The 19,366-nt window shown below is 37.9% G+C and overlaps 1 protein-coding gene across 1 annotated transcript; it reads right to left on the bottom strand.

The window, feature by feature from the left end:
• Positions 1 to 1,777: 1,777 nt before the first annotated feature.
• On the bottom strand, positions 1,778 to 16,755 carry SS18 (synovial sarcoma translocation, chromosome 18). Its single transcript, XM_008943389.1, has 7 exons — positions 16,539 to 16,755; positions 10,272 to 10,439; positions 9,438 to 9,542; positions 7,260 to 7,352; positions 6,398 to 6,520; positions 4,410 to 4,543; positions 1,778 to 2,367 (listed from the first exon to the last, which is right to left on the bottom strand). Exons 1-7 carry the CDS (start codon positions 16,747 to 16,749, stop codon positions 2,341 to 2,343), a joined length of 861 nt encoding a protein of 286 aa, XP_008941637.1. The 5' UTR covers positions 16,750 to 16,755; the 3' UTR covers positions 1,778 to 2,340.
• Between the last annotated feature and the right edge of the window lie 2,611 nt (positions 16,756 to 19,366).

Genomic DNA, 19,366 nt, shown 5'->3' with positions numbered 1-19,366 from the left:
ATTCCTGCTTTTTTTTTGTTTAGGGAAAACTGGTTCTTTTTTAATATATAATTTTAGCAGGAATACTTTTGTGTGGAGCTATTTCAAGTTTTACTTCTGGCAGAGTATCAGAGGAATTAGGTAATTTTTGTCACCACCAATTAAAAAGTTTTACGAAACAGGACCGTTATAAAACAATTAAACCTTGCAAATGCAGCAGTCTCTAGGAGGGAAACCCTGGAGGAAATTCTGCTTATTAAAATTGCAATTTTAGTTTCCATTAAAAAGGAGAATAAGACAACAGAAGATGGGCTGCAAGACAAATTATTTCTTAATGTCAGTTGAGCTTATTTCAAATGAGATAACATATCTACACCAGGTTGAGTTCAACACAGTTTTGCCTCCACAACTCATTTATCTAATTCAGTCATCTTGATTACAGCCTCATGGACCTTCATTTTCAGAGGAAGAATTTCCTAACAAACAACCTACACAACATGCTGATTACTGAACAGTTAATTCTAATTAACTTGGCTATGGCAGGAGAATTTTGATAAAGTCCTAGAAAGCAAACACAGTTTGGTTACTCTGGCCAAACCCCTGTAAAATAAAAACCCGCCGCGGAGCGTCCAGATGAGACAGGAGAGGGATAGGGATCTAATTTAAATAAACAAATGAGAAAAATTAAAATCACAAATAATTTATTCTTCTGTTAGAATTGATGGAGTACAGTTTTAAATAGCAATGAAGTACACAGTGGTGGAAAATTGGCACAGAACCTACGAGCGTTTCATTCAGAAGCATGCTCCTCACGCCGTATCTGTTCAAACCGTGACGTGTGTTTTCTGTTGACTTTAAAAATGATTTTCCCTTTAAAAATGATTAACAAATTGAAAAGCTTGTCTCTCATGGATAATGTCATATGTATTATAAACAACAGTTGTTTTTCTTCACCCCCCCGATCTGAGAAAAAATAACATTTTACCCCCGGGCTAATTTTAAGTTCTGTCTTTTTAAACACTTGCCAGGAATTCTTGCATCCCTATATTCCTGCAGAATATCCATTTATTTATCTGACACACAGTTGCAGGACAGTCTCAAAACCAATTTTATTTGTGTACTATGCTATTGATCAAGGTGCTGCCTCTACCTGCCATGCAACACTACAAGCGTTAACTCGCCTCAAACCATCATCCGGCATTTACCTCACCAACAGGTTTTGTGTTGGATGGTCTAGAAAACATCCCTTGGTCTTGGGTTAACCAGTGAGAAAAAATGGACACACCCCCCAAAAAATGCCTCCTTTCTAAAGATATTCATCCCCAGTTAGGAAAGTTTAGATAGGTTTTTACAAAGTTCTAGGCTATTTTGATACATAGAAATGATTTAACTAAAGGTTAAAATACACTTATACAATAAATCCTGTCCTCCATATTCTTTTTCAAGTTCTTTGCATATTCCAGCCAAGTAAAATTAACACTTGTCGTTTTCTTTGTTATTGTAATTATTAAGAGGGATTACAGCTTGCTTAGGCAAAGCTGTGACAAAACACTTGAGAAATAAAACCCAAACGTTTATCCTGTTACCCAAAAAATGCTGCAGAAAACTGTCAAAACTATGTTAGAAACAATTTTTATAAAATTGCTTCGCTCAGAAAAAACTGGTTAAGCTTAAAAAAAAATTCATCTTTGCACAAGACTGCATTATACTGTCCTTAATTATGTTCCCATTTAGCTAACTGGGATCCTCATTCTTTGTACATGAACCTATCAGTGATGGATGATGCTCTCCATCTTTTTTTTCACTGTTATCTTTATTGGACACCATTTCAAGACTTAAAACAATCAAGCACTTATCATGCCCCTACCCCTTTTCAACAGTAGATTTCTTATCCTGCCCAGCCAGTAGTGTACTGCCTTGCATATTCACCACATGAAAAACATAATATACAAAATATTGCTGCTGTAAAAAGTGTGCATTTCCCCTTTCCCCCCTACAAAAAAAATCTGTGGAAAAAATATTAAATTCCCATAACCTTCATAAACATACAAAGCTGTTTTTGCACCTTTCAGTCTGTAACAGTCTATTTGACACACAGTTCTCAACTCACTGCAAATGATGTCCCATATTTTCTGTCCAATATTGCCATCTAGAGTAGAGATGTGAAATCAGTTTCTGAGAATCTACAGTCTTTAACCATTAACCCATAAAGACTGTATAACCCTAAAACAGCCACAAGATTTTTTTTTTTTCCCAAAAACTAGATGGAATGGGAGGTTCTCATCTCAGGAAGATGTCCACAGTGCTGAGGAGACAATATGGCTGCTAAGAGATATTGCCTACTGGAATGTGAGTAATTTTTCACTGTTGGTAATTTCCATACTGACCCTAAAAAAGATTCAGAATACATCATTAGACCACAAGGCATGCTTTCTTGTAATTAAAAATTGAAATCAGACAACCATCCAAACAAACTATGGTATTAATAGGTGGAAATAAACAACAATAAATGATAAACTGATATGAGTAAGTGGCACAGTTTCACCTCACTGAAAATCCTCTCTGTTTTAATGTAAAAGTAAGACTGATGATATTGATTTAAAGCCAGGAACCTGATTTAATCAAAAGTATACCTTTAAATTCAACAGACTGCTGTGAAATCTGCAGGACACCCTCAAAAAGAAAAGATGGGAATTACTTCCCACTTGAACTTTGAAAATTATTTCAGAAAGACAAGGTCACCTAAATTCAAAGTAATTTAAGGAAATTAACCTGCTTTCAGAGATACCTAAAAATATTCATGTAGCATCACAGAATGGACTGTACATGTTATCTCAAAACCCAAGGGGCATCCCAGTGAACAGTGAAGAACCAGCCAACATATCCTATAGGAATCAATTATTCCATGGATTCAATACAGAGAATTATCACCCTTATTGATATTCTCTGCTTCTTCTGACAGAATGTTGTGCAGGCAGAGGTGAAAGCACCAATGCTACATGCTCATCATGATCCTTCACCACAGGCTTGAATGCTTGCAGAAATAGTGTCAACATTCTCCCAACTGCAGCCCTGTCACCATTCCATGGGAAGGATCACCACAATAAGGCAGTTATTTTAAATTCCATTTTTATGTCAGGTTTCTTCCACTGTAATATGACAATTAGTCAGGAAGAAGAGTTTCAGAACAGCTGCCAGAGGAGAATTTAAGCAGCACAATTCCTGTGGGAATGGCTAGTATGAAAGAGAGGTCTCCTGTAATTGAATTTCCCAAGGGAACTTGGACTGTACAAACTGGAGGAGGAGAGAGGAGGTCTACAGAGAGGGTTACCCAGTCCTACTGCAAAGAAAGCTGCAAGAAACTCAGCAAATTGAGATTAAGCTTCCTTGACCCTACACATTTGCCACGAGCAAAGTGCTTTCCTGCAGCTTATTATTTGCAGGAGGAAGCTATTAGTTCAGTGCACAAGCATTTTGTTTATTTGTTAAATAATTAGGACTAATTGCATCTCTAAACTACCACAGTGAAAAGAGTTTGTTCCTTTTTCTTTGTCTTTTCTAATTTCATTAGAAAGGAACCAACTGTTCTTTGGAAGTGTGGGCAGCTGTGACTATTCTGACTTCCAGGCAAAAGTTCTTCCAAGTCCAACTGATCTTCCACTGACATACCAGGATTTTAACAGTAGAACTTCAGCCTGATCATATGGTATATTTAATTAGTCTCTATTTTATTTATGCCAAGGAAAGGACATTCCTCAATAACTGATATTGCAAAGATTACATTTTTACAGTATAGTTATCTTCTACAGGAATAAATCCTCTGCTTCATTCTTTAGTTAGAAGACTTTTTTCCTACAGGAATCCTCTGCTACAACTCCAGTCTAGAGTTTTGGTGGCTCTTGTTTATTTTAAACTTATCTCAGCAGTGATAGGAAAGCAGCAGTTGATTTTCAGGTCACTTCTTTCCCACGTTCAGTGTTCCTTTCTACTGCTCTATAACCTGTGCACACACAGGCTTTGTGTCTCCCCACACCATGTTTCAGTAGGAGGACCTCACCTGCACACCTGAGGCACTTCTGCAACTGCAGACAACTACTGGATTTGTGTGTGTTGGAAACCAATTAAGACTTTTTATTCCATTTATTGCAGAATGATTCACCATGAGATTTAGGAACCTCATCTTTCATACCTGTCATTCACCATGAGGCTAGGAAACAGATCACCTGAATTTTTAAGGCCTCTGAAGAGAATGACTAATCACACCTCCAGATAAATGATTCTGGGTAACTCATCTGGAAACAAAATCTACTGGAATTGTATATACACCCCTAAAACACCACGTCCTCCCAATTCCTCAAATGTCCACAAGAAACCAAGATTATCAAACGAGTGTGTGAGAATCACAACTTGCTCATGAAATGAAAGCATACCTGGTCATATCCATAAGGCCTCTGCTGTGGTGGCTGTGGTGGCCCAGGCTGTGTGGGTCTGTATCCCCCATACTGCTGGCCTTGTCCTTGGGGGTAATTGGGATACTGAGGTCCTGGACCACTCTGGGAGGGGCCTTGAGATCATTAAAACAGAAACAAGGAGAAAAAAAAGGAAAAAAAAAAAAAGATTGCTTAAGATGTTAGAAGAGAACAGTAAAAGCATTGAATTTTACAGTTGAGCAGGGATAAGAAATATCACTACAGTGCAGTTTGGCCTTTTCCTACCTAAAAAACATACCAGGGATCAGTGGTCCTCCTCTCAGCCTGGAAAGCACCTTAACTTATGGGGCCTGTGCTCCAACCACAGAAAATTTACCTTCATTTATATATCCCTGGTTTATTCTCAGCACATGGAGCTCCATGGCTGGAGCTTTGGATCTAAGCAGACAGTCAAGATGCTCTGGAGAAGAAAAGCTCTGTAGGCTATTACCATTCTCCTCAGGCCTCAGGTCCCCTTGAACTATGCAGCTTCAGCTTTCTGCAGTGTAACAAAACCTTCAAGATAGATAATAATGACTGGGAAGCTGATTTACTTGTGCAAATTGGAAAGCAATTAAATATTAAATCAAGCAAGGATACTACATCCTAGAAAGTGCTGTGTTCATCTGACAAATGAACCCTGCCTTTATTTATTCATGGTAATTCTTTCTAGTCGAATTCTTAATATTCAGTGACAGGTTTTATAAAATAAAAATGGAACTTCCAGATCTATTTCTGCTTAAAAAAAAATAGAAATTGAGAAACATGCTATTTAGGTTTACAAATTACAGTGGGTAAGTCGCTCCAACAGATTTCTTCATCTCTTTCCTCTAGTATTTCCTAACCTAAATTTTCAGAATAAACCAGATTTGATTTCTTTACTTACAAAATTTAGAAAATTGAGCTAGATGGACCTTCACTCTGATATTCATTCTGTTTCCAGGTTACATTTATCAGAGTATAAGTATGTGAATATTATTTTAGAACTATCAATTCATCTATAACCTCCAAAAGAAGGAAACCTTTCTAAATCTCAGTGGGTCCCCTTAAAACTTAAACTCTGTCTCAACCTAACTGGATTTAATGCAAAACTGGCATTTATCTACATGGCAACCAAGTCATCCATGCACTTCCCCAAACATCCACAACACTCAGAGTTTTATCACTTAAACCTACAACAAAGCTGCAAGTTAGAACATATAGAATTGGATTTCAGAGATTCCTTCTTCCCAGATAAATGTGTCCAGCTTTACAATATGTAAGTTAAAAAAAAAAGCAGGATTTTCAGTATGCTCTTCTGACCTCAAGTTTTCAGAAGTAATGCACAGAACCTACATCCTACTGTTAAGTTTGGGAAGTTTTCCTTGAATCCAAGGACTACATTATCTCACTTGTGGCAGAGGATTTCTGGTTCCTGCCATAGATGAGAATCTTTGCAGTACTAGTGCAAATTTTAAGACACACTCTCTTGAAAGCTGCATGGGCAATACTTAGATTCATTCTCTTACTGATCAGTGCAGGAATTTTAGGAGAATGATTCATGCATGTTGGATAAAATTTTAAGCTTTTTTTTAAAAATATTGTTCTAAATGGCAAATCCAGGGATGAAAGGGCATAAATGGTTCCCTGCCACCTTTCTGCCCTCCTGTGTTCACCCCCAGATGACAGAAAAGAGCAGGATCTTTCTGTGTCTTTCTACACCACAGAAACACGTTAGAATGGTTTCTAGCCACTATGCTACCACTTTGTCCTCAACTGACAACACTGAATCTGCTTCCCAAAAAACTGCTGTTTTCTACACTTTCTTGGTCTGGCCCAGTGAAATCATGGGCTTACAACTTTTTTTTTTGGTACAAGCCTGGCCTTTCAACCCAGTCAAACAGGGATGGAATAAAATATAAGGATCTCTCCTGGTCTTTTCTGTGATTGCTGAGTCTTCAGGTTCTTACCATAACCCTGCTGTTGTCCTGGATAGCCTTGTTGGCCTGGGTATTGCTGCTGTTGTGGTGGGTAACCCTGCTGTTGGGGTGGTCCTTGATATGCATCTTGCTGCTGACCATATTGTGAGTTTCCTGTAAGACGATTGCAAGAAAGCAAAACCTTATAAAGGCACCTCCTTCACTCCTTTTTCTCCTTCTAAGATGCACAGCCAACAACACAAGAACAAAATGAAAATGCAAGGTCGATTTTGGAAACTGAACAGAACAAAGAAAACTCAAACCAAACAGAAGGAATTCGGCCAAACAAACTGCAGTTAAAGCCAGTTTTGCAGAGTTGAACTGCAGCGTTTTCAGCATCTCTGCCAAACGAGCATTACATTGACTGGAACATCACAGTCATAAGATCATGACTATGCTAAATAAAATAAAAATAAAAAGACAAAATTAAGGACAGCTACAAGAGCACAGACTAGCTACACAAGATCAGCAAGCTGTTTCCTAAGGGCACTAAAATTATACAAAATATAAATAGATATACACACACACAAAGAGATACAACTGAACCAACAGATTTATGTTGAAATAAAAACTCCCATCGAGGTAAAAAAAAAACAACAAAAATAATAAAAATCTCTATAGAGTGTTTTAGTCATTTTACTGTGGTTAGAAATGGCAAATTGGGGTTACATATTTTTAGGTGTTTGCAAGAAATGCTTCGAGTTCCCTGCAGTTTTCAAGACAGGCAGCCAACTAGTACGCTACGAGAGCTTGGCATGGGGATCAGTGGTGTTGTGTGAGAGTTTCTGCTCCCGTGGAGGGTGGGGGAGGGAAGGGGATGTATGTGCATTTGTGTGTGAAGGTATATAGATACCTCCTTCGTAGTAATGTTGGGAGGAATCCTCATAAGGCCTATCGTAGCCTTGTTCAGGGTACGACGGTTGCTGATAACCGTAATCATTATGACCTACATCAATTCGACAAGAGACAGGAAGAAAAGTTAATGGCCTCTGAGTGAAAACCCTAAAAATAACTTTGAAAAAAAAAATTTTTCAACTGGATACACACCAAAAAGAATTTTTCAATCGTATTAGTTCCAAGAGTTTATTAATATGATTTGCTTTTTAAAAAAAGAAAACGGCTCAATGAAGTAGTTTTAGCAACATCACAGCAAGGGATGGTCTTAACCTTCTGATAATCCTTGTTGGGGGGGGAAAAAAAAGTACTTTATCTTTCACTCAAAAAAAAAAAAATGAAAGCATTTTAGGCCTTTCACATGTAAATAACCTGAATTAAATTCGAATGAACAAAGAAAGCCATTATCATACTTTGTCTAACACCTGTTCTGCTGATCTCCAATTCAAAAGCATATGCTGAAAGCAGTGTGAAATAGAACAAACACAGCTCAATGAAGTTATGAACCACAGCCTACAGGAAATTTTGCTTTGAAGTGACAGTAAAATATCATTCTCAAGGTCTCCCCTACAAACAGAATTCCTACAAGTCTTAAGAAAACTTTTACATTCCAGTCCCAAGTAGAATCATTGCAAACAAACCTTCCCTCTCAGAGGCTACAGGCATCTCTGATTAAGAAACCAACATATCCAGTAAGCACCCTACCTGTTGTTGGTTTTAGAACAAATATATTTTGTCTTACAGATGACCAAAATACATGTTATTGCTAACTTGGTCTAGAAAACAAGCCAAAATTTTGTTTCAATTAGAAATTCAAGTATACAAATGATATAGGTTTGGAATAATATTTTGGGATAAAATTAAGGAAAGGAGAACACAGTTGTAAAATTAAGTGGGTTTTGTAATTAGCTCTGCAACTGTACCATAAGTCATGGACTGAATCTAGTCTAACCATTGAAACAAATCTTGTAATATGTTCTGCCTAAGAGTAATATAATGAGGCAATGATAAAGAATGAATCTTTAGAAAGAATAGGTCTTAGAGAAGCAAATTGCCCTTAGTACAGTAAATTGCCTGTAAACATTTAAAGTTCATCTGTGTAACACAGAAGCTCCAAAATGAAAGCTTAAAATCACAAGTTAATGAAACTGGTAATGTAACTCTGCACACTTATCTCCAAAAACAAGCTCATGTTGTGGCTTGATGTGTCTTAACATAAATTTAACAGAAATTACAAATCAAACAACTAACTTTTATTGCTTTATTTGCACTGAGCAGCAGCTTTGGCAATTATACACTTTGCTTTGTATACATTTTTAAGATGTTCTCATCTACCACATTCCTCAAACTTCATAAGATACCATTAAGCTGCACACGTGGTTACCACAGTTGTCATGAGGCCACATCTTTGTTCTCCCAGTCTCTGCCCAGCCTAAAAACAGATTAATTGCAACTTTCCTGATTTATAACACAATCCAACAGCCTTCAGCACTCTAAATTTCAAGAGGTAGGACAGATTTTTCAAATTCAACGTTCCAGTCTTATCTTGAAAGCACTGGGGGGACTTCTAAAGATGATTCACATTTACAGTCTCCTCAGGGCAGGGCCCATTTTCTTCATTTGCAAAATTGAAACTAAAAGTCCCATGCCATAGCAACAATGACACATTTGTACAACTTATAGAAAAGCTAAATATGTTAAATAATAGAAAATTGCCAGAAAAACCACATTTTTAGCAAGTTTTTCCACTTCAATAAAATCTTTAATAAAAGGATATCGCCCCCTCTCTTATTAGTAATAAAGTTAGGACTGGTTTAATTAGTCTCACTTATACTAGATATGCCAAGGAACCTTCCATACTTCCAGATAAACCAATTACAGAACTTTGTTTTGAATTACTAAAACTTAAAGAGTACCAAATGGGAGCATTCCAAATCATATGCTTGGAGTAAGTTGTAATATTAACTAGTCACAGTAACTTAAACTACAGTAACAATGCTGAATTTGGAAGGTTTTGTAAAGGTGAGGTAGGATATCCAATTACTTTTCTTGCCTCATTCCCCAATTTTGGGCATATGACTACATTAGTATTGGGCAGGTAGAGGAAATGGGAAAGTTAACATTTATGAGAGATTACCATCAGGGTAATATTGCTGGTTCATGCCTTCTGGAGGACCTTGTCCACCATGACTGTATTGGTCCCCATAATAGTCTTCCTGGCCTGAGTACTGCTGTGGTGGGCCTGAAAAACCACAACCAGTCAATACGTAAATAACTTTGTTTTCTCTGTTAGAAATCCTGCTCATTTCTGTCTTCAGTATGAGAAATAGTTCTCAAATGCACTCCCCACCCATACTGTTGCATTTCAGACAACATATGTAATCTGGTTTACTTTAAAAAATAATAAATGTATCTATATATACACAAACAGAGTTGTTCCACTGCACTAGATTGAGCATATATATAAATGAGCAGATATCTATCTATATAGATATATCTTAAACTTCATTTTAGGAACATGTGTATAGCAGACCAAGGTGTTAAAAAAGTTATTGCTTTTCTGAAAGGACTGGAAAGAGGGAAAAAAATTAAAAAAGAAGCAAGATTGTAGAACATTGCTCCTTTTTTGTATCTGGGCAAATTCAGAGCCAAGCAGGCACTCTGTTCCTCTTCTGTACCTATCATTTAACCACCAAAACAGATTCTGCATCAGCGTATGAGATGCATATTTTTAGAGACTTCTTGTCAAGAAGAACTCAAGACAAAAGAAATACTTGTCTTCACGTTTCATGGTGATACCAGTAATCTGCTGCAAGAACCACCCTTAAAAAGCTAACAAAAGGAGTCTGCAAACAAAGCCTGTGACACCCTAGGATTCGATTGAAATCTGGTGTAAGCACGGAAGCGATTTAAACTAGTATTAAAGATGGTTGTTTAAATTCAATGTAAGAGCACTGAAGTGAAGCCCTACCTTGCTGTGGAGGCCTGTAGGGAGGGATCTGTCTCTGACCCATCATGTGATTGCCTTGGTTGACCTGCCCCATCATGCCCATCGGTGGCTGCTGCCCCTGGTAGTGCTGGCCGCCCGCCTGCGGCATGTTGTATTGCTGGGAGGGAGGCTGCTGGTGCATCATTGGACCTGTTCAGAAGGGAACAAAGCAAGCAGCTCTTCTGTAGCACATAACCTGGGATTGAATCTTTCAAGAACAACAAGGCAAACACAGCCTTTGGAAGTGGAGCAAAAGAGGTTCTGGATTTCTAGTGTTCTCGTGAGGATTCGTCGTCTCTAGACCTGTGGAAATCCAGCCCATTAGTAACCAAATTATAAACCAGATCTCAGTCTATTAGCTCTCCAGATTATTTTTCTTCTAGATCTTCTAGGGTTTTTTTTCCCCTCTAGAGCTTCCTTTCTATTCAGCTGCACAGACACTGGTTTACTCAAGCAGAGAGATAACAAATGCTTTTTCCATATTTTGTTTTAAAGCATCTGTGAAGAAAGTGTGGATGAAAACCTGATGGTGAAACTTTGAGAAGTTGTAGAAAAATTATTTAGCATTGTGAGCTCCTCAGGGCATAGTTTTCCTGCACCTGTAGTCATGAAAGCAAACAGTTAAAGAGCACCTTACTGGCACCACACAGCAATGGAAATGATGTCATCACATTATATGAGACTGTAGCTTAGGCTGATACAACTTTTAACAGAGTTAAAGCTTCCTCTCTAGCACCACCTCAGAAAAGGGTTATTCCAGAACTAAAAACATGAGGAAACTTGTGACAAGAAGGTAAACTACTTAAACAACTTATTTTTACAATAAATAAATGCAAACCACTTATTCTGCACACTTTATAATAGTGAAACTAAGGTTTTTTCCTTTTTTTTTTTCCCCAATTTAAATTTCTTTCAACTACAAATACCAGTAACTAGCCTTACTAAAACCAAAACAAATCATTGAACTAGCACAGCCACTACTTAGCCACAACCCAGGAGAAATCACCTAGTTTTCCATATGTTAGATTTTGCCATTGTATTTAGTATTTTAAACAACTAGCTGCTGGAGCACAAGCAGAAAGTCCTACATGACACCACAGCACTGGAATATCACCTAGATACAGCCAAGACCAAGAATGGATTTATATAAGGAAAAGAATATGCAGCCACTTAGATCCTGTCTGTGTGGGGCTACAAGAGAAAGTTAGGGCAAATTAATTAATGGTATGAATACCAAGTGTGTTAAATCCCATTAAAGCCCTGTGTGGAATCTCTCAGTGAGAACTGAAGTGGCCTTAGTTCTGTTAAGCTTCATTTTCCTCTGAAGATATGTATTGGCCACTCTTAAAGTGATGCAGTTACACTTCTACCCTTCAGCACAGCAGTTTCTGCACCCTGATTTTGAAGTTTAAAAATGATTTAAATTGAGATACTCTAATTGTTTTTCACTTAGCAAGAAGATATTTCATTTTTTGCTCTTCTGGAAGAGTAAGCAATTTAGATCATTCCATTTCACTGCTTCTGTTTGGAGGTACTGAGAAACATTAGGCAGCCTTGAAAAAAAAATAAACAAACCAAACTTGTTGCCATAATATTCCTAGATCTCAAGAAAGCTTGTTAATTAACAATATTAATATTAGTCACAATACAATGTGATAAAATGTGTTGGGTCCCCACGGTGCAATGTAGAGGTTTTCTGTTTGCTTTTTAAATTAGAACTTCATTAACGCTTTGTAGAGCCACAGTGAGAATTGACTACCCTGTATCAGGCTGTGTGCTGTGCTCCTGACAGAGTGCCTGGCTTCCTTCCAGCCTGGTGCACATCTCTCTCTCTTATTAAGATACCTAAGAGAAGAATCATGGGCTTTATTGTCCCACACAGCAGAACCATTTTGAAAAAAATCAAACCTAAAAAGATAAAAAACAACATTTCTTCAGCATATAGGGATGAAGATGACTTAATATGACATACAACTAACCCAGAAAACCCCTTAATGAAAATTTCAGTCAAAAAAATTAAGACCATTAGCTCATGATCTGCAACTTTCTAATATTTGGAGCATGTATTTTCACAGCCCACTTCAAATACAGCTGCTGAATCTCCAGTCAGGTCACAACAAACTACCCTCAGTGGAAGTTACAGTCTCTTCCAAACTTGGAGACAAGACTTCAGAGGCAGAAGTTCACAAAACTGTGTGCAGGAGGAGAATGCTCACTGCTTCCAAAAACTCTCCTTAGAAATTCTTTTTTTGGTGAATTTCAAGAATTTATTCCAGAGGGGACAAAATATCTGATTTGTACAGAGTCCAAAATGAGTCCAAGAAAATACTGTGTTGGATTATCCCTGTCAATACCTAAGTACACAAGGAGACTATTGTCTTTCCAAGAAATTATTTTAACTTTGGTAGTACCAAAGCCTGTAAATGTTTCTCTACCTTCAGAAGGCAGCCTCCACATGGTAATATACTGGAAGCATTCTTGGGATAAAAATCTGAAGAAAAAGATGCTAAGTAATACTGTAGTCCTGTGAGGAGTGCAGGCAATTTTGGTAGTCATTAAACAGGCATCTGAAAAATGCACAGTGTAGACCTTACAGTCTTATGATGTGAATGTATAAAGCAAGCCAGAGAGTGAAAATTGAACGAAATGCTCATTGCTTGTTCAATTTAATTAAAAATAGTCCCATTACCAAGAACACACAACATTTTCCTCAGCTGCTGTTTCAAAGTTGTCTACACCTACTAAATGAAAAATAGTTCCTGCTCCAGCCAGTGTTTCCTAAGGAGGATTCATATACAGGGAAGAAAAGAGAAAAGGTATGTGGGTTTAAGTAAAAATGGGCTTGTACCTCATCTTTTAAATGCAGTGACTCTGTGGCAGCCTCCTGACAAGAAAAGACTGGAGAAAACTGACAACCCAGACTTTAGACATGTCAGATGAATAGAGAGAAACAGAAACAGAAAGTGGGTCCCAGATAAACCTACCAGAAGTGAGGAACCACGCTCACAAATGAACTGATAGCTCTGCTGTGCTGATTAAAGAGCTACAGGAGTAGCTGGGTACAACTAAAAACCAACAGTACAAGGTCTGGTTTCTTCAGGCTTCAAAAGTTATGTTGGTTTTGTTGCTAAGAAGACCATTCTTTGGACATTTCACAATGTACTGATAAAACAACTGGGTATATACATCTAGATAAGCAGCAAAGCAAACCATGCCAGACTGACCATGGGAAACCTCATTATTGTGCCCCACTGTTACACAAAAAACCCAAAATATACACCTTGCAATGCAGCAGCCCTCAGCAAAACCTATTTGTTGTTTTCCTTCATGTTTACAAGAAAAAAAAAAAGCCTGTTTTTATACATAAGTGATGGTGATAACTCTTGCAAGAGCTAGCTTAGAAATTCTACTGTAGGCTACATTTAGCTTTCAATTGTCTCAAAATTCTTGACAAAAGCTGCAATTCAGATGAACTGGGTAAAATGAGCTGAAAACTTAGAAGTGTTTTAACATGAAGGGCAGTTTAAACACTATCTCCAAAGACTTTGAGGACACAATTTTTTGCTACTCCTAATGTATGATTTAACTTGCAAATTAAAGTTAGTAGGAATTTCACACACACTTGATGGTCACACTATCATTTTTTTGGTCCTTACTTTTGAAGTATTTGAATTCTACTGCTTATTCTCTTAACTGTGAAAGATCTGTTCAACATAAATAAGAGGAACTTCCACATAAGCTTCAGGTTCCAGAAAATCACGCTTATATCTCCCCTCGAAGTCAAAAACAGGCAAGACTTGAAATATTTCATTCCACATGAGGAGCTTCCCATACAGGAGAAGAAATGCACCCAGAAAAAAAAAAAAGGAGTTTCTGCCATGCTCACTCAGTTCCTGCTGCTTCTTATCTTGTCCAAAAAGGCAGACAACATTCCTCACAGATGTCCCAGGCTGCTACAGTGGCTTTTTCATCAAGAGTCATCTACAGAACCTTCCACTTTAAACCATCTGCTTCCCAAGTCTAAAATGGCCAAAATTCTTTTTAGGTCTGACTATACAAAAAGGATACCAAGAAAAATTAGCTTCTCATTTACAATATTCCTCTGGATAGTATTTTATAAGCTAGTGTAAATGAATAATGAATAGATGTGAATCCAACAATGGGCTCTGTTACTGTGCATTTTATTTCTTAATTCACACTCTCTCTCTTTTTTTTTTTTACTAACACAATCTGCCTCAAAATGTGCATATACAGCAACATGTTTTGCTAGAAAGCTGATGCAAAAAGTTATGCTAAAACCACCTAAAAGTTAGCTCAAACCTTTCTGCATGTTATGGTGCCTTTATCTACTCTACAGCTACATGTTTTTTCCCTAGAAGTGCTGTCCTCATTGAATGCACAGTAGATGTTATTCACTGAAAAGCTCTCTCAATATTTTGTTTCCTCCCAAATGTTTGTGCTGAGATGTCAAACACTGAAGACAGAATTATTAATGGACTCATGGGTTTTCTTATGGCACTCCCAACTAAAATGTCCAAATCTTCATGATGAATAAACTCTCACAACACTCCTGTGGAATCAGATGGTATCATAATCTCACCATCAGTCTCATTTCTCTACAGATGGAGATCCCATGCAGGGAGAGATTAAGGTCAAAACCATCTACTAATTTTTAACAGCCAATTTAAGATGCTAAGACCTTATCTTGCAAAATATTTAGCAGTATATTGAGCTAGTTCTGTCATTAACTGACAGGCAGTTGGATTTCTCCTTCTCCATATGGATCATACCTTTGTAAGACAGAAGCAAAACATGCTCACAGGTTCACAAATGTCTCCTGACAACAAACTGAGCTTCAGAAATTCTGATTCATTTCACTCTCTGAAGAGCAACACAGGCTGCCAGCTCAGGAGTCTTCAAGTCACAATTTGCTTCCTTTTTGTTAAGCTTTTGTTCAATGCAGTTCCTAGCAGCTCATTCTTGTTTCTTCACTTAGATGATAAGCCTGCAGTGCTTGTGCCTGGCTGAGACCTCTGCCCAGCCAGGCTGGACCTTGGCTGCCTATCTAAACCTCTCATGGTCTCACAGATTTCTCTGCCATTCCCTTCCCTGATATCTTGGAGTTACAAGACAGTGAATATACAAAAATCCTTCCTCTAATTTGTCACTAAGCTCAATACAAATGCAACAACTAAGAACAGAAAATGGAGGAAATTCATTCCATAGACCTGACTGGGAATATTCTTAGCTCAAAAACCTTAGCTACCAGTACATAACAAGCACATCTTCAAATTTAATAGCTTCTTCTCCAATAGTTATTTAAAATTTGACTAATTTGGGATAATATTTTCACTTAAACAGCAAATAGCACTTTGCTTGCATAACAGGCAAGTTTCAAAGCCTTGCTCTAAAGCAAGGGGCACCTGCACTCCTACTTTCACTTATGAAGTGCTCTATTTACTGATGGTTTTGTCAGAAAATGAAGTATTTTAAAGAATGTAATTTTTCACCCCACTGTCAGAAATGTCTGCTGCTGTGAAACTTCTGGAAGAAAATAACTAAAAATAAAAATCAGCCTTGAAGCAGACACTTGGAATGGAAAAAGTCTAAGTCAAATGACCAAAATTGGGCAAAATTAGTTAGCAAATGTAAAAGTTTACTGTAGCCCTAAGTGCAAAGGTACCAGCTCTCACTCTAAACAGAGAATTTGCTCTTGTTCTTGAACCTACAATTTGGTTTTATTCTTTATTCCCCAAAGCCTCTTCAGTACTATTATTTGTTCAGAATAGAAACCTTTTAAGTACCTTTCTGCCTAACTTCTAATAAGCAATTTTCAAGTTTGACGAGAGTACTGAAAATAGAGCAGGAGAATATTAAGAGGAAGAGTAAAGAACACTACTCTGAGATGGAATAACCACTAGCACTGAATTGTAAGTCATACAATTTTAAGAAAAATGCCATTAGCAACATGGACAGTGAAGGATTCAGATTTCCCACCTTCACTACTGGGAAGAAAACCACAGAAACTGCTGCTTCATCTTGACTCACTTGGTCAAGATGCAAGGATTATGCTATGAACCTGCAGTTCATTGTCTGCAAATAAATGAAAAGTCACTAACACCCAGGAGGAAGATGTACAGCTCTCCAAACAAGGGTATAAATCCATTCAGAGAAGAAAATCTACATGAAAAGACCTTAAAATATCTGTACCTGAGCTGTTTCCTTTTTACAGAAGGAAACCTCACTCACCTTGGTTTGGTTGCATGTTCATGTTTGGTCTGGGACCATAGTTGCCCATTGGCTGACCCTGGCTCATGGTCATCTGGTTCTGCACTGGCATACTCTGTGAGGATGGCACGGAGTGATTATAGCCACCCATTGACCCATGGCTACTCGAAGGCATGTTCATGGAACTGTTTGTCATATTGAGCTGGTTAGGTCCAGGTCCTTGCATAGGCATGTGGTTGGGTCCTTCAGAAAGGAAAACAGGGAAAAAAGTGCTGTATTAGGTGAGAGAAACCAAGCAAATACAGTCATACTGCATTACAAGCCTAAAGAAAAGTCAATAAATACAGTTGCATTAAAAAATAAGCCAAGGCAGGTTTTGTTTATCATTTCTCCACTTAAACAAGTGAGCAGCAAAGCTCAGTTCTACTCTGTGATCTGTTTTCTTGTGCTGAGCACCTGCAGCTACTAAAGTAAAGGCATGTGTAAATTATCATGTAGCTAATTTTGACAGCTGGACTTGATGATCTTCGAGGTCTTTTCAACCTCAAGATTCCAGGATCTTGTATTGGTATCCTATCCAAAACAGTCTTTTTAGTACTCACACAACACACCCTGAATTTCACACATTCAGTTTAACAGCCAGCTTGGTAGCTCTGCTACAGCTACCTGATCTTTACAACAGCTGCAGCATTTTGTTTATTCAAACAAACCATACAAGGCACTTTTCTGAATGTAATAATTTCTCTTTCCAAAAGTCAGGAAGGATAAACATCAATTTACTCATTACTTCAGCTGGTGTAAGGGAGCAGCTCCTAGGAGTAAGGTTAGTAAGAGGTGTGAGTGGATATAAACATAACAAGTGAACAAACAGATCAAATGCAAGGATTATGCTATGAAGAAATGTACAACCAGAGCATGTGACAGAGCAGGTCAACTGTAAACACAGCAAATGTTGATATATACAGAGTTCAACAAGATGATGCCCTTGTTGCCAATCATGCCACAGAATTTTTTTGTTAATCTACAAAACCCCAAGAAATACAGAAAACTTAGAAGAGGAGGCTAAAAGAAGCTGTGCCAGCAGAGGTTTAAGAAGACAGTGATTTGGTTACATATCTCCCCTGAAAAAAATAAACTTAAATAAAATAAAAAGCCACCACCAACAACAAAACAACATATCTGGGACTGGTTTTTGTTCTTTTTTTTGTTTAAAGGAAGAAATTGTCCATAATAGTTTTAAGAGAGCTAGCCCAACACAGTGGACTAAGTTTTTAAAAGCTGGTAGTGTAAGAAGTAAAACAGAGAAGGTACAAATGATCACACACGAGAAGCTGTGAAAAAAAAAAAAAAAACCACCTTCTCTAAAAGGCTGCTTTACATTTTCATGTCTCAGGTAGCACCAAAATAGGAGAAAGCACTCCTAAGAAAAAAGCTGGTCCATGAAATCTCAGGTATGTGTATATTCTGGGGTCAAAATCAGGTAGTTAGTGAGAAGCTAGAAGGCAAAAAGAGGAAAAGCCAAGACTGCAGAATCAGAAAGCCCTGCAAATGATAAATAGAAAGAATGCCCTTTACAAATACATGTTTTTATAATCTGTCAAAATACTTCATGGGGATTCTCCTGCACATAAGGAGACAACAGGTTTTTTTTTTCATCTGAATAAAAGAAACAGGAAGAACAGACCATGAATGAAGTATGAATGACTGAGACACAGAGTGCATAACTGCCATTAAAATAACTGTTTTAAATGCTATACTAATTAGATGCTGTGCTACTACAGAGTTAGTCAAGTCAGGATCTATCTGGAGTAATTTTTCCTCTGAACCACTTATGGACAGTGCCTTAGCTCTGAGAAGCTGTAAGCCAAAGCACATTTAAGGTGACATTTACAAGAAGGAAAGATGACTTTGAGAAAACCTGTTGGTACTACTCAAGCATCTGTTCTTCAGGAAGGTCACCTACCAGTGCCAGGACAAAGGTCATTTTTTTTTTCATCTGAATAAAAGAAACAGGAAGAACAGACCATGAATGAAGTATGAATGACTGAGACACAGAGTGCATAACTGCCATTAAAATAACTGTTTTAAATGCTATACTAATTAGATGCTGTGCTACTACAGAGTTAGTCAAGTCAGGATCTATCTGGGCTATAAACAGGAGTAATTTTTTCTCTGAACCACTTATGGACAGTGCCTTAGCTCTGAGAAGCTGTAAGCCAAAGCACATTTAAGGTGACATTTACAAGAAGGAAAGATGACTTTGAGAAAACCTGTTGGTACTACACAAGCATCTGTTCTTCAGGAAGGTGACCTACCAGTGCCAGGACAAAGGTCAGAGAACCCTCCAGCTGGTCTTACCTTTCAACCTCCTCCACAGAATACAACAAGCTCAAGGAATCAGGAAGATAACTTCCCACCAGCACAATCCAGCTCATCACCTGCTTTCAAACCCACACCACACAAACTCTCAGTGATTGTAACAATAACTTTTTCAGGTGAAAGCCATCATCTGTCCCAAGCACAGGTAGCACTTAGTTGCACCATAAGCTGAAAAAGGTTTGTCATGGCTGTCTCCTCTGCTAAGAGGACACAGACACCCATTTGTCAGGGGAGGAAATTAAGGGCCTGAACTGCAATTCAGATCCTTTAACAAACAGAACACAACTATGATAAAAACCTTCCTTTGCCTTTTAGGTAATGGGACAGGTCCACAGCAGAATTTTAAATCAACTCATGCCTTGACCATCAAGTTCTTTCAGTCCTCCCATCAACCCTTCCACCCACTCTCAGCCCAGTGGAAGCCCCTGCTCAGGTAAGCCCTTCCAGAAATCCTTGACTGGCATTTTTAA

Source organism: Merops nubicus, unplaced genomic scaffold (genome assembly GCF_000691845.1).
Source record: "Merops nubicus isolate BGI_N331 unplaced genomic scaffold, ASM69184v1 scaffold9457, whole genome shotgun sequence".
Taxonomy (NCBI): domain Eukaryota; kingdom Metazoa; phylum Chordata; class Aves; order Coraciiformes; family Meropidae; genus Merops; species Merops nubicus.
The sequence above is the reverse complement of the archived record's forward strand: the minus strand, read 5'-3'. Positions and strand labels throughout refer to the sequence as shown.

Excerpts from the sequence above, each read along its gene's own strand:
- SS18 (XM_008943389.1), bottom strand. The coding sequence starts at position 16,749 with ATGCCTATGCAAGGACCTGGACCTAACCAGCTCAATATGACAAACAGT. Across the intron at positions 9,543-10,271 it reads CTACAGGCCTCCACAGCAAG|GCCCACCACAGCAGTACTCA; the intron begins GTAGGGCTTCAC and ends GTGGTTTTTCAG. Across the intron at positions 6,521-7,259 it reads CCAACATTACTACGAAGGAG|GAAACTCACAATATGGTCAG; the intron begins GTATCTATATAC and ends ATCGTCTTACAG.